Below are 19,743 nucleotides of genomic sequence, written 5' to 3'. Positions count from 1 at the left end.
CAAGACAATAGCACACCAATCAGCATCCAGCTCTTCACCTTGCTAAGGTGGGAAAACCTCAATTCCTGGAAGCTCAATGGCGTATCAAAGGTGTACAAGCTTTACTCCTCTACTCCAGAAGGGCAAAGATTTGATCTGAAAGGCGCCTAACTATTAGCAGCAGATCTAGCCATTGGAACTCGACTAAAAAGATGGTCTGATGATAACATTCAATACACAGATGTCTGGATACAAGGGTCATAATAGACCTCAACAACATCAACAAGTCTTATCTCGTACTGCCTCCCAAGTTCCAGATGGAATCAATATGCGATATGGACGTTGCATTGAAGCCTCAGAAAGGGAGACTGTCTCATCAGTTTAGATCTGCAAGACACATGTGTTCATCCATTCATCCATCATCCTGAAAATATCTCTGTTTTGCCATCGATCCAATTATTGTCTGATCTGGGTTTCCTGGTACATCCAACGAAGTCAGAGACCATCCCAACACAAGACATAGGCGCCATTTGGGCCCTGATTGCAGCTACATCTCGGACGTCTCTTCCCTCCGGAGGATTGAGATACCAAGGCCTTGACGATGGTAGACACAGTAACCATCTCTCTGTTGGTAGATGTCTCTATTTGGGGTGACCGCCTCCATGGTCTAGTGGTAGAGCGTCCGCCCGGAGAGCGGAAGGTCCTGGGTTCTATCACCTCACCTCACCTCACCTCACCTCACCTCACCTCACCTCACCTCACCTCACCTCACCTCACTTCTATTTGGGAACCAAACATCCTTTCAAAACATGACATACAGAGGGAGATTGAGGTTACACCCTCTCCAGGGCCCACTTGCACAGAGCTATCTTAGCTCTAAGATCATCGTAAGCCTATGTTAAGGTATGGGAGCCTTGACATTGTTAGACACAGTATCATCCCATCCCACACAATTTCCCTGTCTCTAGTTTAACTGGATAACATCACTTTGGGACACCCCTCATCTGGTTCTCTTTGTGACTTACCTAAACACTGGACACAATGGCTCTTCAAGTGGATAGTATTGGACCGGTCTTTGTGTTCCCACCAAGGATGCTACTAGACAAGGTGATCTGGAAGATACAGATGACAGATTGCATCGTCATCTTGACAGCTCCCTTGTGGCCAGGCTGAGTATGGTTTCCCAGACTGTTCCCGCCACTATTCATTGAAGAACCGATTCATCCTTGTCGAGGACGAGAACTCCTATGTCAAACCCAAGTCAGACATATTTCACAGCAATCTACCTATGTTTCATGTGCCAAAGTCAGACATCTTTCACAGCAATCTACCTATATTTCATGTGCCAAAGTCGGACATATTTCACAGCAATCTACCTATGTTTCATGTGCCAAAGTCGGACATATTTCACAGCAATCTACCTATGTTTCATGTGCCAAAGTCGGACATCTTTCACAGCAATCTACCTATGTTTCATGTGCCAAAGTCGGACATATTTCACAGCAATCTACCTATGTTTCATGTGCCAAAGTCGGACATATTTCACAGCAATCAACCTATGTTTCATGTGCCAAAGTCAGACATATTTCACAGCAATCTACCTAGATCCAGGGTAGAATAGGTCTTCAGCAATCCATGCTTGCCGTATAGGCGACTATGCTTGTCGTAAGAGGCGACTTACAGGATTGGGTGGTCAGGCTCGCTGACTTGGTTGAAGCATGTCATTGATCCCAATTGCGGGGATCGATGCTCATGATATCAATCACTGGATTGTCTGGTCCAGACTCAATTATTTACAGACCACCGTCAAATAGCTGGAATATTGCCGAGTGCGGCGTTAAACAACATATTAACAATACAAATCATGTGGCTGCTTGGAAATATCTCACAGGAAATGCAAGACATAGGTTTCTCTAAATCCGTCTCCGCAGCCAAGGCTAAGTCATGGAGATCATGTACTGTCTCCTTAATGACAATCGATGGAATAAGTTCATCCTGTGGAGAAAACGACCTAACCTGGGAGACAGAAATATCCCCATGGTAGCAGACTCTTTACTCCATCTACGACAAGATAAAAAGCTCTGCAAAGATATAGATCTGCCTCACACTCTCTACTACATCTTGACGGATTGTCTATAAGTGATTATCCTTCTATAAGTAGACTATTGATGCCATTTCTTATGGAAGACGTCAAAGAATCTTCTCGAATCAAAATCATCAGGGGTTCTTTCAGTTCTGTTAACAGAACCATTTGAAACCCTCACCAAAGCCACGTTAATCCAGTTGCCTGTTTACTTGCCACGGCCAGAGTGCCCTAGATTTTTCAGCTCTGAGGCATACCGAAGACTGACGTACTATTACAGTCGGATTGCAACCAAGCTTTGTGGGTGGGATTGTGGCTGAGTGAGTGAGTGAGTGAGTGAGTGGGTTGGTGGTGGGTGGGTGTTTGGTATTGTGAATGAGTGAGTGAGTTGGTGGTGGGTGGGTGGATGGGATTGTGAATGAGTGAGTGAGTTGGTGGTGGTTGGGTGGATGGGATTGTGAGTGAGTGAGTGGGTTGGTGGTGGGTGGGTGGATGGGATTGTGAGTGAGTGAGTGGGTTGGTGGTGGGTGGGTGGATGGGATTGTGAGTGAGTGGGTGGGTTGGTGGTGGGTGGGTGTTTGGGATTGTGAGTGAGTGAGTGGGTTGGTGGTGGGTGGGTGGATGGGATTGTGAGTGAGTGAGTGGGTTGGTGGTGGGTGGGTGTTTGGTATTGTGAATGAGTGAGTGAGTTGGTGAATGGGTGGGTGGATGTCATTGTGAGTGAGTGAGTGGGTTGGTGGTTGAGTGAGCGGGCATTTAGCAAAATTCCACCAATATCACAGCAGGGAACACCTGGGCCCACTTGCACAAAGCAATTTTAGCACTACGACTATTATAAGCCTATGTTAAAGTATGGGAGTTATGATCACCTTAGCACTAAGATCGCTTTGTGCAAGTGGGCCCAGAAATGGGCTTCACACTTTCTACCCATGTGTGGAATCGAACTCGGGTCTTTGACGTGACAGTCGAACACTGTAACTACAAGGCAACCCAAACGCCCCCCTATGCCACGGAGGAGATGTAACTATATGGTATTTGAGTCAGCAATACAGTGAGAGCTGTTCTTTCTTTGTCTCCAGGTTGAGAAAGGAAGTGAAAGAACGGAAGAATGTAAGTATGTCCGTACGAACAGAGTTGTACAAGTCAAAATTCCTTACTTGACATGACCAGTCCAGATTATCAGATATCACTTTTGGTTGATGTTAGAATTCTGTTTTGTTGTACAGTCAAAACTGTTTACTTGTATCTCAGATTACCAGTTACAAAATTATTATATTATAATATTATTATGTAATTATGTTATGATGTTATGCATATCTTTCCAGGCTATAAGTTGCTATAATTGTTTTTCGCATTTCGCACATTTACAGTCACAACTTGAAATAATGCATAAATAAAATGGAGCGGAGAGACATGTTTTTGAGTAAAAACACTTTCTACTTGGGTGATGTTAATATTCTGTTTTGTTGTACTGTCAAAACTGTTGTCTTATATTCCAGATTTTCAGACAGCAGTGACAGAATTAATGGTAAAATTCTGTTTAGTTGCAATGCCAAACTGTTTTTCTTGTATGTCAGATTGTCAGACAACAGTTACGGAATTATTAATATTCTGTTTTGTGTTTTCAGATGATGTCTCGGTATGCTGATGACAACTCCGACCTCACCGATGAGGTTGCCAGACTCCGTTTCAAGATCAAGAAACTGGAAGTCAACTTGGACAATGCTACTAAGGCAAGAGAAGGATGTAGTTAGCTCCCTTTGTTATCCCAGATCAGATTTGCCCTGATCATATTTTCTGTTTTAGTTTCAAGGTGGGAAATGTCTGAGACATGCATCACTTCAGGCTTTCCTCCCACATGGTAAAACCTAGCTCACTCACTCATGCAGGAAAAGTGTGAATACAGCTTATAGTAAAAGAGGATGCACTGTTTTTAAAAGAGGGAACTCTTAAGATATAAAAGTGCTTGACGAATACAAATATTTCATGTGGGAAACAATGTGCATTTGTAACCCCAAAATTATTTCTTTTGCTAAAGTCACCAAAATGATTCAGCTATATTTTTTTCAAAAAGTGTGTTGGATTAATACCTGATATGTATATTGCAATTCTTCACATACTCTCTCTCTCTCTCTCTCTCTCTCTCTCTCTCTCTTGATAAGAGACTGATATGTAGTTGCCATATGATTTGATGTTGCAGTTGCTACACAACCAGATTGACCTGAAGAATATCCAGCTGCCCAAACAAGAGGAGGAGGAAACAGGGAAGGAGATCACTGTCACCGTGTCCTTCATCCTGAGACAGGTGAGTTGACTGTCACCGTGTCCTTCATCCTGAGACAGGTGAGTTGACTGTCACCGTGTCCTTCATCCTGAGACAGGTGAGTTGACTGTCACCGTGTCCTTCATCCTGAGACAGGTGAGTTGACTGTCACTGTGTCCTTCATCTTGAGACAGGTGAGTTGACTGTCACTGTGTCCTTTATCCTGAGACAGGTGAGTTGACTGTCACCGTGTCCTTCATCTTGAGACAGGTGAGTTGACTGTCACTGTGTCCTTTATCTTGAGACAGGTGAGATGACTGTCACTGTGTCCTTTATCTTGAGACAGGTGAGTTGACTGTCACCGTGTCCTTCATCTTGAGACAGGTGAGTTGACTGTCACGGTGCCCTTCATCTTGAGACAGGTGAGTTGACTGTCACCGTGCCCTTCATCTTGAGACAGGTGAGTTGACTGTCACGGCGTCCTTTATCTTGAATGTGAATGATGTTTCTAAGATTTGCCTTTCAAACTTCTTCATACATTTTCTAATAATTTCATGTATAGTTATCGAGAGGAAAAGGATATACATTAATTTCTGTTGTATAAAAATACAATGTGACTTCAAACAATCGTTAATAAGTTAAATAAAAGTGAAAGTCATACAACATGTTTTTCGGCACTGCATGTGTGAGAGGGCCTGCTCTGATCTGTGTGTTGTCAGCTGGGAGAAGCCACAGATGCCAACAACCTGAAGCGTATGGACAGTGACCCCGCCTTCTTGAGGAAACAGATCCGTGACAACAGGGAGACCATCGAGGCGTTCTCTAGGGTGAGGTGTTACAATACAGGGAGACCATCCAGGCATTCTCTAGGGAGAGGTGTTATAATACAGGGAGACCATCGAGGCATTCTCTAGGGTTAGGTGTTATAATACAGGGAGACCATCCAGGCATTCTCTAGGGTGAGGTGTTATAATACAGGGAGACCATCGAGGCATTCTCTAGGATGAGGTGTTATATATAATACAGGGAGACCATTGAGGCATTCTCTAGGGTGAGGTGTTATAATACATGGAGAACATCCAGGCATTCTCTAGGAGAGGTGTTATATATAACAGAGAGACCATCCAGGCATTCTTTTGGGAGAGGTGTTATATATAATACAGGGAGACCATCCAGGCATTCTCTTGGGAGAGGTGTTATATATAATACAGGGAGACCATCCAGGCATTCTCTTGGGAGAGGTGTTATATATAATACAGGGAGACCATCAAGGCATTCTCTTGGGAGAGGGGTTATATATAATACAGGGAGACCATCCAGGCATTCTCTTGGGAGAGGTGTTATATATAATACAGGGAGACCATCCAGGCATTCTCTAGGGATAGGTGTTATATATAACAGAGAGACCATCCAGGCATTCTCTTGGGAGAGGTGTTATATATAATACAGGGAGACCATCCAGGCATTCTCTTTGGAGAGGTGTTATATATAATACAGGGAGAACATCAAGGCATTCTCTTTGGAGAGGTATTATATATAATACAGGGAGACCATCCAGGCATTCTCTTGGGAGAGGTGTTATATATAATACAGGGAGACCATCAAGGCATTCTCTAGGATGAGGTGTTATAATACATGGAGAACATCCAGGCATTCTCTAGGGATAGGTGTTATATATAACAGAGTGACCATCCAGGCATTCTCTTGGGAGAGGTGTTATATATAATACAGGGAGACCATCCAGGCATTCTCTTGGGAGAGGTGTTATATATAATACAGGGAGACCATCCAGGCATTCTCTTGGGAAAAGTGTTATATATAATACTGGGAGACCATCAAGGCATTCTCTAGGATGAGGTGTTATAATACATGGAGAACATCCAGGCATTCTCTAGGGATAGGTGTTATATATAACAGAGTGACCATCCAGGCATTCTCTTGGGAGAGGTGTTATATATAATACAGGGAGACCATCCAGGCATTCTCTTTGGAGAGGTGTTATATATAATACAGGGAGAACATCAAGGCATTCTCTTGGGAGAGGTGTTATATATAATACAGGGAGACCATCCAGGCATTCTCTTAGGAGAGGTGTTATATATAATACAGGGAGACCATCAAGGCATTCTCTAGGATGAGGTGTTATAATACATGGAGAACATCCAGGCATTCTCTAGGGACAGGTGTTATATATAACAGAGAGACCATCCAGGCATTCTCTTGGGAGAGGTGTTATATATAATACAGGGAGACCATCCAGGCATTCTCTTTGGAGAGGTGTTATATATAATACAGGGAGAACATCAAGGCATTCTCTTGGGAGAGGTGTTATATATAATACAGGGAGACCATCCAGGCATTCTCTTGGGAGAGGTGTTATATATTATACAGGGAGACCATCAAGGCATTCTCTAGGATGAGGTGTTATAATACATGGAGAACATCCAGGCATTCTCTAGGGACAGGTGTTATATATAACAGAGAGACCATCCAGGCATTCTCTTGGGAGAGGTGTTATATATAATACAGGGAGACCATCCAGGCATTCTCTTTGGAGAGGTGTTATATATAATACAGGGAGAACATCAAGGCATTCTCTTGGGAGAGGTGTTATATATAATACAGGGAGACCATCCAGGCATTCTCTTGGGAGAGGTGTTATATATTATACAGGGAGACCATCAAGGCATTCTCTAGGATGAGGTGTTATGATACATGGAGAACATCCAGGCATTCTCTAGGGATAGGTGTTATATATAACAGAGAGACCATCCAGGCATTCTCTTGGGAGAGGTGTTATATATAATACAGGGAGATCATCCAGGCATTCTCTTTGGAGAGGTGTTATATATAATACAGGGAGAACATCAAGGCATTCTCTTGGGAGAGGTGTTATATATAATACAGGGAGACCATCCAGGCATTCTCTTGGGAGAGGTGTTATATATTATACAGGGAGACCATCAAGGCATTCTCTAGGATGAGGTGTTATAATACATGGAGAACATCCAGGCATTCTCTAGGGATAGGTGTTATATATAACAGAGAGACCATCCAGGCATTCTCTTGGGAGAGGTGTTATATATAATACAGGGAGATCATCCAGGCATTCTCTAGAATGAGGTGTTATAATACAGGGAGCCCATCCAGGCTTCTCTAGGGTGAGGTTTTATTATACAGGCAGATCATCAATGTTATACAGGGAGGCCATCAATGTTAGACAATGTTTCAAGTGTTTTGTGTCGTGAGTGATTCTGATATGACTGTTTTGTTCCCAGGAGCTGATCAAGCTGAATGAGACAGTTGAGAAGCTGGAGGCGGACATGAAGAGGAAGGTATGTCAGGAATCCATGCAGACATTTTGGTGTCTGAATAAAACTTACGTGTTCGGGACATTACAGATAATTATGGCAATACGTGTACGACCATTTGATATTCTGGTTGAAGGGGTTGGGGGCCATGGGATTTTATTGAAAAAAATAAATTGTTCTCGAAAATTCTTGGATAAAATAATTATGCTTCAGACTGCTGAAAATAAAATAAATTGTCTGCCACAAACACTACATTGTTGCAAGGTGTTTTTCTGAAAAAAAATATTCGTAGTTTTAATTAAAAAAGTATCTGGTTTTGCAGCTTTTTCTGAAAACATATCTAATTTCCATAGAAAACCCAGACTCCCCCCTCCCCACAAATATCAAATGGTCGGTCCATAAATCTTTCCGATCAAATTCTGACAGTTGTTGATGATGTTGCTTGTTGCCAGCTGGTTGTTGATGATGTTGCTTGTTGCCAGACAGTTGTTGATGATGTTGCTTGTTGCCAGACAGTTGTTGATGATGTTGCTTGTTGCCAGACAGTTGTTGATGATGTTGCTTGTTGCCAGACAGTTGTTGATGATGTTGCTTGTTGCCAGACAGTTGTTGATGATGTTGCTTGTTGCCAGACAGTTGTTGATGATGTTGCTTGTTGCCAGACAGTTGTTGATGATGTTGCTTGTTGCCAGACAGTTGTTGATGATGTTGCTTGTTGCCAGACAGATGTTGATGATAGGGCTGCAACGGTTTGGTTTGGTGCACCAAGAACCGGTACTTGTCGTCTCGATGTGATCTTCGATCTACAATGTCTAGATTTCGATTCGGTTCATTCCAATTTTTTGTAATAAATTTAAAATTAACAAAAATAACCTACCTCGTTGACGAAAAAAATTAAAAGACTTGCGTTCATATCGACGAAGTGAAAATGTCCAAAAATGCATTTGTTTGAAACTTTTGACAACTGTCACTTGAAAACGAAAATAGAATAGAGTGACCTCCCTTTGAAAGCATGGCAGACGACGTGCTGTCACCAGCCCCAAGTCATCTATAATCTAAGGTTTGGGCTCATTTCGGGTTTAGGCAGCAGTCAAAAGATGCTGCATCTTGTAAAGTTTGTTACATGGACATTACGTACAAGGCCGGAAACACGACTAATCTTTCAAACCATTTGAAAAGAAAGCATGGACTCGATGTCAACGCAAGACTATTGTTTATTATTAGGCTTATGAATCGAATCGAAAATAATCGAATCAAATGGAAATAATCGAGCATTGAACCGAATCGAAGTATTGGTGAACTGTTGCAGCCCTAGTTGACGATGTTGCTTTTTGCCAGCTGGTTGTTGATGATGTTGCCAGACGGGTGTTGATGATGTTGCTTGTTGCCAGATGGTTGTTGATGATGTTGCTTGTTGCCAGATGGTTGTTGATGATGTTGCTTGTTGCCAGATGGTTGTTGATGATGTTGCTTGTTGCCAGATGGTTGTTGATGATGTTGCTTGTTGCCAGACGGTTGTTGATGTTGCCAGATGGTTGTTGATGATTCTGCTTGTTGCCAGATGGTTGTTGATGTTGCTTGTTGCCAGACAGTTGTTGATGATGTTGCCAGCCGGTTGTTGTTGATGTTGCTTGTTGGCAGACAGTTGTTGATGTTGTTTCTGTTGTTGTCAGGAATCAATTCTATCAGACCTTGAATTGGTGAACAATGATCTCCGGGAGAGGGTGACAGAGAGCCGCAGTGATGAGGGTATCGCCATCTCCCAGCAGCCGTCAAGCTTCAGGTTAGGGATCAGGACAACTGTCGGGGCAAGGTGTTGGTTTAGAAAGGGTTAAAAATGACCGTTGTCCAATGCCTTGTTCTGTATTTTAGATATACGTTTGTTTTCTTAGAAACAATGACCCACACATATAGTCCAAGACAACCATCATTTTAGTTGTATCCCTATTTTTGTAAAACCCATGTTTAAAATATAAATATCAAGTGTTTTCTGGAACAAAATATATTTTTTCCAAAAGATCACAGGGCCTATCCCCTCCCTCTCCTGCTTGACAGTTAGCCAGTGATCAGTGATGAAAATACAAGATAATTAATGTTGATTTAGTCAAATTTATCATCCAAAACTGGCTCTCACAGGAGATATCGCTGGCGGAGATCAAGCGATATCTACACTGTAGATATTGCTGCAATGAAATTGCATCACAATGCTTTGCAGACCATTGTGACGTCATTGGTTACCATGACATCACAATCAAATGACATCACTAATGGCTCTTCTACTGAAGCTGTTAGCAGTACTTTTTACACTTAAGACACCGCTTATTACTGCCTACAAACTGAAAAAGTTGGAAGAATGATGTTGAATGATAAATAAAATCTCACCCGAGTGTCTTTTGATATCAAATATATCAACACTCGTTGATAAAAGTGGCAAAAATCCTCGGCAAGCCTCAGAGTTTTCCCACTTTTATCAACTCGTGTTGATATATCTGATATCAAAAGACACTCGGGTGAGATTCTCTATATGTGTTCAGTTCAGACATAAGCTAATTGTTTTGTGTTACTCCTTCGATATGGGGCAGTGTAGTAGCTGTGTGCCGGAAGCATATACATTTGTTCCTGTGTCGTCTTGCCATCTCTTCAGCACAGTTCTCTGCAAATAAGGCTATAAAAATTAATTGAATTGGTTGTCAGGCAATGGCTTTTGAAAATATTGTGTGGGCGGCTTTCTTGTTGTTGTTGTTGTTGTTGTACAAACTAGTAAGAATCATAATCTGTATATCGCTGTATATAAGGCGAGTTTTTCGACCTACAATTAGGGGGCTTTCAAGGGGGGTCATCTTATACACAGGGTTGAAGAGATTTGATGTTTGTTTCCCCAACACAAAGACATTACTGTGAGCACGTAACACCAGAAATACCATGTCAACAAATCTGTACTGAAGTATGCAAACTAATCATGTAATTACACTGAGTTTGTTCTATATCTGGACTTATGTTTGTAATCTATTTTATTCATTTTATTCAACATTTCATTCAATATTGTTTCCATTCATTTTGGCCAAAGCGTATGGTAAGTGATCGTAAGATCGCACAACTCATCGTTATTTACAGCAACCACGGTCATATTACCACTTTTGATGCCTTGAAACAAACTTTAGTGGATAGAGAATGGATATATGTATCATAAATGCCATACATTTACTCACTGAAAGTCATATTTGTTGTAGTTTGACTATTATATGTCAACATAAAGTTTTCGCCATTGTGAGCGCTAAGCATCTACGGTGTTTGGTCAAATTGTTCCAAACGAAAAAATATCCAGCAATGGCGATCAGCTAACCAGAGTGATGCGCTTATTGTTATTAATTTATTTTATAAATATATAGTAAAGCTGCAACTAAAATAACATGATATTGAAATAAATTATTCCTGATAAAATAATAGTTTTATATACTATTCTTCTGCTCATGGAATCAAATTCTTTAAAGTTATATTATTGGGTAATTTGTAACCAAATCAGCGGTACATTCTGAGAAACGTGTGTACAGCCGATTGCTACTCCTAGCTTAGTTTTCGAGAAAATACACACGGTAATCTTAATTTTGGCATTGAAAACAATGCCAATCAGAACAAGAAATACAATTTAATCAGTAAATCATCATGTCTAGCGTTGTTTTATCTCAAATTTCAAATTTCAAATTGACCAAGTTTATTTATTGTCTTTTCGTTTCCCTGAAGGGATACGATGGAAGACAAACATGTGTTTATTGATAATGTAGGGATTATGTATGCGCTGGTGATGTGCAGGTGATGTGCTTCATTCCGATTCGCTTTATAGACAGGGTATATAAATTAGCATTGATTTTGAAGGGGTGCTTGTACAGGGGGTTGTCTTATAGGTGGGATCGCTTTATATACGGCGATATACGGTACATTACATTAAAATCGTGTATGATCTGATCCGCAAATCACATCAACTCACCATAACCTTGCCTTAAAATGAACATTAGTTATGAGGGGGAAGTATGAAATTTCTTGTCAATTATGGTATTGGTCATGACATGAAGTATTTTTGAACTAAATCACCCATAGATCGGGGAGAAAATGTGTAAACAGCTGATTGCTATTTCCGGCTTATTTTGTGAGACAAATACACATGTAAATCTTAACCTCTGCATATGAAACATTGTCCCGCATACAGTACACAAATACCATTGAATTTGTAAATCATTATGTCTAGTGATGATTTATGGTAAATTTCAAGTTTTCATTGACCAAATTTGCAAACAGCAAAACAAGCCCACAAACTCCTATTGCCGCCATAAACCATTACACACAAGATGCACAGTAAAGCAGTGTGCATGTAAAGGGAAGTAACTGTGAGCTATATTGGATCACATTGTTTTTAAGTGTTGTAGCATTTCACTGTTAGGGTCGTGTCTTCGAAATGTGGAATATTTAAAGATTTTTTTCCCCACGGCATATAATGCAGGGATATATAGCGATCAGCCAGTCTGTCCGTCCGTCTGTCCGTCCGTAATCATTTCCTTTTCCGGGGGAGAATTCGAAAACTAATCAGTGTATTTGATCGAAACTTGGCAAATCTATCAGGCACATACTGAAGTGGCGCCTTTTGATATTATTTTTTTTACGAATTTTTATTTTTTACAATTTTTATGGAAAGAAGTTGGACCTAGACTCCATTGGGGAACGGGTTTGTTTCCGGGCCACAATTCGAAAACCATTCAGTGGGTAAACAATGTATGCTTCTTAAAGAACATTCAACTGTTGACTCATTACATACAGAATTGCACATTTACTAGTGGTTACTTTACAGACGGCTGCCGGGGGGATATGTCATCTTTCTGATGACTCTTATTTTTTTTTAAAATGGAAATGAAAACAAAACGTGAGTCAGACTTTGTGATGATGCGGCGGTCCCTGAGACCCAAGAATTTTTGTTTGTTAGCCTAGCATGAATGTGAACATTCCAGTGGATTTAGTGAGCGAGTTGGGTTTTTTCCTGTAGAAACATCACTCAAGCAAGCCAATCCCTTATCAGTAGAAACTGCATTCAGCCAATCAGGCTTCTTTTCAGAAGAAACTTCCTTCAACTGAGCCAAACGCCTTTCATTATACTGAAACACTTTTCCTGGGGATTCAAGGTCAGTGTGTGAGGTTTTTACGCTGCTGTTGGCAATATTCCAGCAATATTATGATGGGAGACACCAGGAATGGGCTTGAATGGGCTTCACATATTGTACCCATGTGGGATTCGAACCTACAGCTTTTACGAGAAAATTCTTTCACCACTTGGCTACCAAATACACTTGGGAATCAGGGGAGACTACTCTGAACACACCGTATACTAGCTGAATAGATGAGCATCCAGACATTGAATTAGAAAATCCAACCAAACGAAAGAATTGTTTTCATGTGTTTATAAAATGGTCAGAGACAAAGTATAAGTGATTGTAGTTGTAACGATTGCTATCCATACTTTCTGATAGAATATGAAAAGTTATTATGATCTGTCATATTATTAATATTATTATTGGTAATTATGTTCCAGTGTTAACGGAGTGAAGATGGCCCTTAGTTCTCAAGCCTGCAACTGCAAGTGCCATCAGGCATCAATGGTGTCACTGCACAGGGTGAGTTGTTTCCTTGTGTTTGAAGTCTGTAGAGGACAGTGTCCCAGAAGAATATATAACCTCCGAGGAATGATACGAGGCAGGGTTTGAAATTACCAGAAGACCACTTATCCGGGACCAGTAACATTCAGGAAGGACTAGTGATGTTTCCTTGTGGACTGCCACTTTTACGATTAGGTAGATTGTAACTCTGTAACTGATCATTTTTGCCGACTTCTTTTATTTTTATTTTTATTTTTATTATTTTTATTATTTTTATTTTATTTTAGTTTTTTATTATTATTATTATTATTATTATTATTATTATTATTATTATTTTGTTAAAGCCATCATCCCAGGAGATCAGTGGCCAGGGCGATGATAAGGATAAGAACAAGCTGTTGAAGAAGCTGGACTACTTCCGGAAGGCGCTGTCAGATGCCGAGCTGAGGCTGAGTCAGGCCTACAAGGAGATTGCTGAGATGAGACGTAAGAGTCTTGGAGCGGTGAGTTGTTGTCGATGTACCAACTGAATTATTGATGCATTGTAACTGGCCAAGTTAAGATAGCAATTGTTAACTTCAGTATCAGCTGTAAGAAATGCAAAAGTGCAGTCTGACAATGGTGCGTTGTCATGGTGAAATCTGACAATGGGGAGTTGTCATTGTGCATTCTGACAGTGGTGGGTTGTCATGGTGAAATCTGACAATGGGGAGTTGTCATTGTGCATTCTGACAGTGGTGGGTTGTCATGGTGAAATCTGACAGTGATGAGTTGTCATGGTGAAATCAGACAGTTGTGAGTTGTCATGGTGCAGTCTGACAGTGGTGAGTTGTCATGGTGAAATCTGACAGTGATGAGTTGTCATGGTGAAATCAGACAGTTGTGAGTTGTCATGGTGCAGTCTGACAGTGGTGAGTTGTCATGGTGAAATCAGACAGTGGTGAGTTGTCATGGTGCAGTCTGACATTGTTTGAATGTCATGGTGAAATCTGCCAATGGTGAGTTGTCATGGTGAAATCTGCCAATGAGGGGCTGTGATGGTGCTGAGTCTGGTAAAATATGTCTGATGTACCAATCAGAATGTATGAAATGCTCAAAATTTGCAAATAGGCAACATTTAGCAACTCATGTTTTGATTATTCTCCAGGATGATTCGTCGACTGAGTTGCTAAAAATAGAATCTGGTGGTGAGTCGTCAGGTGACGAAGAAGAAAAAACATCAAAGGTATGTTGCACACAGTGGTGATGTCATGTGATGGATGACAGCCTGTTGTTGGGAAAATGTAAAATTTGTAGGACTGTTTGAAGTTTTGTGTTAATACACAACTGGAAGGGAAAAATGCTTCATAACTTTGTGTTTAATATTATTGTGGGAAAGAGGCGACTAAAGGGATCGGGTGGTCAGGCTCGCTGACGCGGTTGATGCATGTCATCGTATCCCAATTGCATGGATTGTTGATCATGATGGAAATCACTGGATTGTCTGGTCCAGGCTCGATTATTTACATGCCGCTGTCATACAGCTGGACTATTGCTGAGTGCGGCGTTAAACAACAAATAAACAAACAAAACAAAACTTCACTGAAACATTTTGGGTTGTCCAACTAATATTTGCTGCAACAATTTTCTCTCTCACTTCCAGGAGCCAGGGAAAGACAAGAAGAAGGTTGCCAAGGAACCGAAGAGGAAGAAGAATGTTCGCCGGAAATCCATCAAACCAAAGGTATGAGCAGGAAGAACTTTGTGGCCTATTTCACATCAGTAGCAGTTTAACATCAAGCAGAGAGTGATCTGCAGAGCTATCAATATTTCCGATGTACAGGCTGTTCTGCAGAGCTATCAATATTTCTGACGTACCAGCTGTTCTGCAGAGCTATCAATATTTATGTTGTACTGGCTTTTCTGCAGAGCTATCAATATTTCCGATGTACCAGCTGTTCTGCAGAGCTATCAATATTTCCGATGTACCAGTTGTTCTACAGAGCTATAAATATTTATGTTGTACCAGCTGTTCTGCAGAGCTATCAATATTTTGGATGAACCAGTTGTTCTGCAGACCTATCAATATTTCCGATGTACAGGCTGTTCTGCAGAGCTATCAATATTTCCGATGTACCAGCTGTTCTGCAGAGCTATCTGATAACATGTCAGTCCTAACCAGTCCTTCAGAAACCAGTGAACTTAGAACTGACATCAACTGGACATTATTGCATTGATCTAGTTGGACAAAGAGATTTTCCTGCTGAACAAACTTCAGATCGTGGCCTGGAGCAGTGTACAGTTGAACAGTTAGATTCAGAAGCACTCTTCATAAAAGAAAATATTGGTGAAAAGGATCAAAAGAAAGCGCTGGAGAAGCTTCACAAGCAGTTTGGACACGCCACAGCGGAAAGATTACAGAGGCTTATTCAAAATGCAGGGAATAAAGATCCCGACATCTTGAAGACACTAACAGAAATAGTTGAGAAATGTGAAACATGTGAAAGGTATAGGAAACAACCAACTAAGCCAGCAGTTGGATTTCCTAAGGCTACAGATTTTAATGAGACAGTGGCTGTTGACTTACACGAACTTGGAAAGGGCATGTGGTATTTGCACATTATTGATGAATTTACAAGATTTAGTGCTGGAGCTATTATTAGAAGTAAGCAATCATCAGTGTTTGTTCAGAACTTTATTCAGCATTGGATAAGTATTCATGGAGCACCACAAAAACTCTTAAGTGACAATGGAGGAGAATTCAACAATGCTGAAGTGAGAGACATGTGTGAGAATTTTAACATTGAAGTAAAGACCACAGCAGCAGAGAGTCCATGGAGCAATGGATTGCTTGAACGCCACAATCAGACTTTGACAAATATCATGAGAAAGGTGAAATCTGAGAAGAACTGTGACTGGGAAACGGCACTTAGTTGGGCATTAATTGCCAAGAACAGCCTCAGTAACATTTCTGGATACAGCGCATACCAGTTGGTTTTTGGACGAAACCCAAATTTACCATCAGTTCTGACTGACAAGGCACCATCGCTCGAGGGCACCACAACAAGTGCAACTGTGGGAAAACATATTAATACAATGTTTGCATCAAGACAGGCTTTCATAGAAGCTGAAAGTTCTGAAAGATTGAGAAGAGCCCTCAGAAAGCAGATTCGTCCAGTTGCTGGAAATTTTGAGACCGGTGACAAGGTCTACTTCAAGAGGTCAGATGATCCTAAATGGAAGGGTCCAGGAACTGTGATAGGACAAGACGGTACTGTGGTTTTCGTGAGAAATGGAGGAATTGTGGTGAGGGTTCATAGAAGTAGAATGAGGCGTTGTGTAGAAAAGGAAATTCCTGAAAATAACAATGAACATAATGAGAGGCAAGTAGAACAAGAGGAAACTGTGCAAAGACATGATAGTGTCGAGGAAGACAGTGACCTAGAGATACAAACACAAGAACCACAGATAGGAGAAGTTTCTGAATTGAACAATCTACAGGAACGATTATCACAAATAAAGTCTGGGCAGACAATTTCATATGCACATCATGACACTGGAGATCAAGTCTGTGCAAAAGTTCTTAGCAGAGCAGGAAAAGCAACAGGCAAAAACAGGAGCTGGTACAACTTAGAATTCATGAATTCTGAAATGCAAGGTATAAGTCAGTCAGTTGATTTGTCCAAGGTAGAAGAATTGCGGATAATCCCCTGTGAAATCATGGAGGAAAACGTCATGATTACAGAAGATGTTGCATGGACTAAACCCAAGCTAACTGAACTTGATAGTTGGAAGGAAAATGGAGTTTACAAAGAAGTTGTCGATGATGGGCAAAGATGTGTGTCAACCAGGTGGGTCTGTACACTTAAAGAAACACCAGAGAAGATAATACCTAAGGCAAGGTTAGTTGCCCGAGGATTCGAAGAAGGTGAGAATACGGACTTTCAAAAAGATTCCCCAACATGTGCTAAAGAATCGCTGAAACTTATCTTGGCAGTATTTTGTCAGAAAAAATGGAAACCTCATTCAATGGATATTAAAACTGCGTTTCTTCAAGGTGAAGAGATGAAGAGAGACGTTTACATTAGACCTCCGAAAGAAGCAAACGTACCTGGAAAACTCTGGCATCTTCAGAAGTGTGTCTATGGACTAAGTGATGCATCACTACACTGGTATCAGAAAGTCAAGTCAGTCATGTTGGAACTAGGAGCTAAGGTATCGAGAGTTGACCCAGCAGTATTTTTATGGGAAGGACAAGATCAAGAAACTGTTGGAATATTGGCATGTCATGTTGATGACTTTATTTGGGGTGGATCTGCAGAATTCAGATCAAATGTAATGGAATCTGTGAGATCACACTTAAAGGTTGGAAAAGAAGAAAATCAAGCTTTTCAATACTTGGGAATGAACTTATCTTGCCAGGACGGACACATTTTCTTACATCAACAGAAATATGCAGAAAGCCTCAACTTTGTACAGATTGATAAATCTAGATCCGCTCAGAAATCTTTACTCCTGAACGATATTGAGAAGCATGAACTCAGATCCAAGATAGGACAAATACTGTGGATAGCTAAACAGAGTCGGCCTGATGTTATATTTGATGCTTGTCGACTAGCAGCATGTACGAAGGATGCCAAAGTTGAACATCTTTTGACAGCAAACAAGATCATTAGGAAGATTAAGTCAGAACATGTCAACCTGAAATTTCAAAATGTAGGAAAGGAACTTTCACTTGTAGTTTTCAGTGATGCTTCGTTAGGAAACCTGCCAGATGGAGGCACACAGGGTGGACACATGATTTTCCTCACAGGCAGTACAGGAAAGGTGACACCTTTATGTTGGAACTCGAAGAAGATTCGTAGGGTGGTGCGAAGCACACTGGCTGGTGAAACTTTGGCGATGGCCGATGGTATTGATACAGGAGTGTACCTATCAATGTTGTTTGGAGAACTGACTGGTGAGAAACACAACAGAATGACATTGACCTGTATCACAGACTCTAAATCACTGTATGATGCTCTAAAATCCACTAAACCTGTTAAAGAAAAAAGACTGAGAATGGAAATAAGTGGGATCAAGGAGTTAGTGGAATCTGGACAGATAGGAGATGTGACATGGGTGGACACAAATAACCAGTTGGCAGACTGTCTGACCAAAGAGGGCGCTTCACCTATGAAGTTACTACGGGTCCTTGAAGAAGGAACTCTGTGAAGATATTATTATAAACTGCATCATCTTTTAACCTGTTTTTATGAAGATCTTAAAGAAGAAAACAAAACAAAATATGTTTGTTGGAACAGTCTGCATCCTTCTTTTACATAAAACTATTTTATACAAATCAAAAATATTTGAGGTTATATGTGAAGAAACTGTTCTTGACATATACTGTACAGAGACTGTTCAGAGACTGGAAACTGTTCTTGGGATATACTGTACAGAGACTGGTTTTAAGAAATTTATTTTTACTTTTACCGAGAGCCTGAGGGAAGGCTTTACATATTAACAAATGAAATTTTGACACAGCCAGCAAAGTTTGTCACTCCAGCCTTATCACATTTGAAGACAAACTTTAAAGAAGTAGGAGATTGATAACATGTCAGTCCTAACCACATTGTGTGGTATGTTTACATTCGAGTGTACTGGAAGTGACCTCTGAACTTGACTACGTGTGCGCATGCGTGAGAGGAAGCAGCGTGTTTACGCATGGCGGGAATTTGATATGAACTGTCAGTGGTGTGTAGAATGAGAGAAGGGCTAACCAGGGCCAACAGTGGAAAGGGCCATAAAGGTAATTAACACTATCAATATTTCCGATGTACCAGTTGTTCTGCAGAGCTATCAATATTTCCGATGTACCAGCTGTTCTGCAGAGCTATCAATATTTCCGATGTACCAGCTGTTCTGCAGAGCTATCAATATTTCTGATGTACCAGCTGTTCTGCAGAGCTATCAATATTTCCGATGTACAGGCTGTTCTGCAGAGCTATCAATATTTCCGATGAACCAGTTGTTCTGCAGAGCTATCAATATTTCCGATGTACCAGCTGTTCTGCAGAGCTATCAATATTTCTGATGTACAGGCTGTTCTGCAGAGCTATCAATATTTCCGATGTACAGGCTGTTCTGCAGAGCTATCAATATTTCCAATGAACCAGTTGTTCTGCAGAGCTATCAATATTTCCGATGTACAGGCTGTTCTGCAGAGCTATCAATATTTCCGATGTACCAGCTGTTCTGCAGAGCTATCAATATTTCCGATGAACCAGTTGTTCTGCAGAGCTATCAATATTTCCGATGTACAGGCTGTTCTGCAGAGCTATCAATATTTCCGATGTACCAGCTGTTCTGCAGAGCTATCAATATTTCCGATGTACCAGTTGTTCTGCAGAGCTATCAATATTTCCGATGTACCAGCTGTTCTCCAGAGCTATCAATATTTCCGATGTACCAGCTGTTCTGCAGAGCTATCAATATTTCCGATGTACA

At 40.9% G+C, this 19,743-nt stretch overlaps 1 protein-coding gene across 1 annotated transcript in view; it reads left to right on the top strand.

Annotated features, from left to right (window-relative positions):
- LOC124139582 overlaps positions 1-19,743 on the top strand; it is a 49,369-nt gene that overhangs the window by 19,773 nt on the left and 9,853 nt on the right. The window contains exons 12-21 of the mRNA XM_046506758.2: positions 3,142-3,172; positions 3,691-3,795; positions 4,263-4,367; positions 5,045-5,152; positions 7,604-7,660; positions 9,310-9,419; positions 13,212-13,293; positions 13,620-13,778; positions 14,423-14,500; positions 14,918-14,998. Of these exons, the coding sequence (XP_046362714.2) occupies positions 3,142-3,172; positions 3,691-3,795; positions 4,263-4,367; positions 5,045-5,152; positions 7,604-7,660; positions 9,310-9,419; positions 13,212-13,293; positions 13,620-13,778; positions 14,423-14,500; positions 14,918-14,998 (916 nt within the window). The remainder of the gene's footprint in view (positions 1-3,141; positions 3,173-3,690; positions 3,796-4,262; positions 4,368-5,044; positions 5,153-7,603; positions 7,661-9,309; positions 9,420-13,211; positions 13,294-13,619; positions 13,779-14,422; positions 14,501-14,917; positions 14,999-19,743) is intronic.

The sequence above is a fragment of the Haliotis rufescens genome, unplaced genomic scaffold, assembly GCF_023055435.1.
Source record: "Haliotis rufescens isolate VD_foot unplaced genomic scaffold, xgHalRufe1.0.p SCAF_9, whole genome shotgun sequence".
NCBI classification, from domain to species: Eukaryota; Metazoa; Mollusca; class Gastropoda; order Lepetellida; family Haliotidae; genus Haliotis; species Haliotis rufescens.
This window is presented reverse-complemented; position numbering and strand designations above follow the sequence as displayed.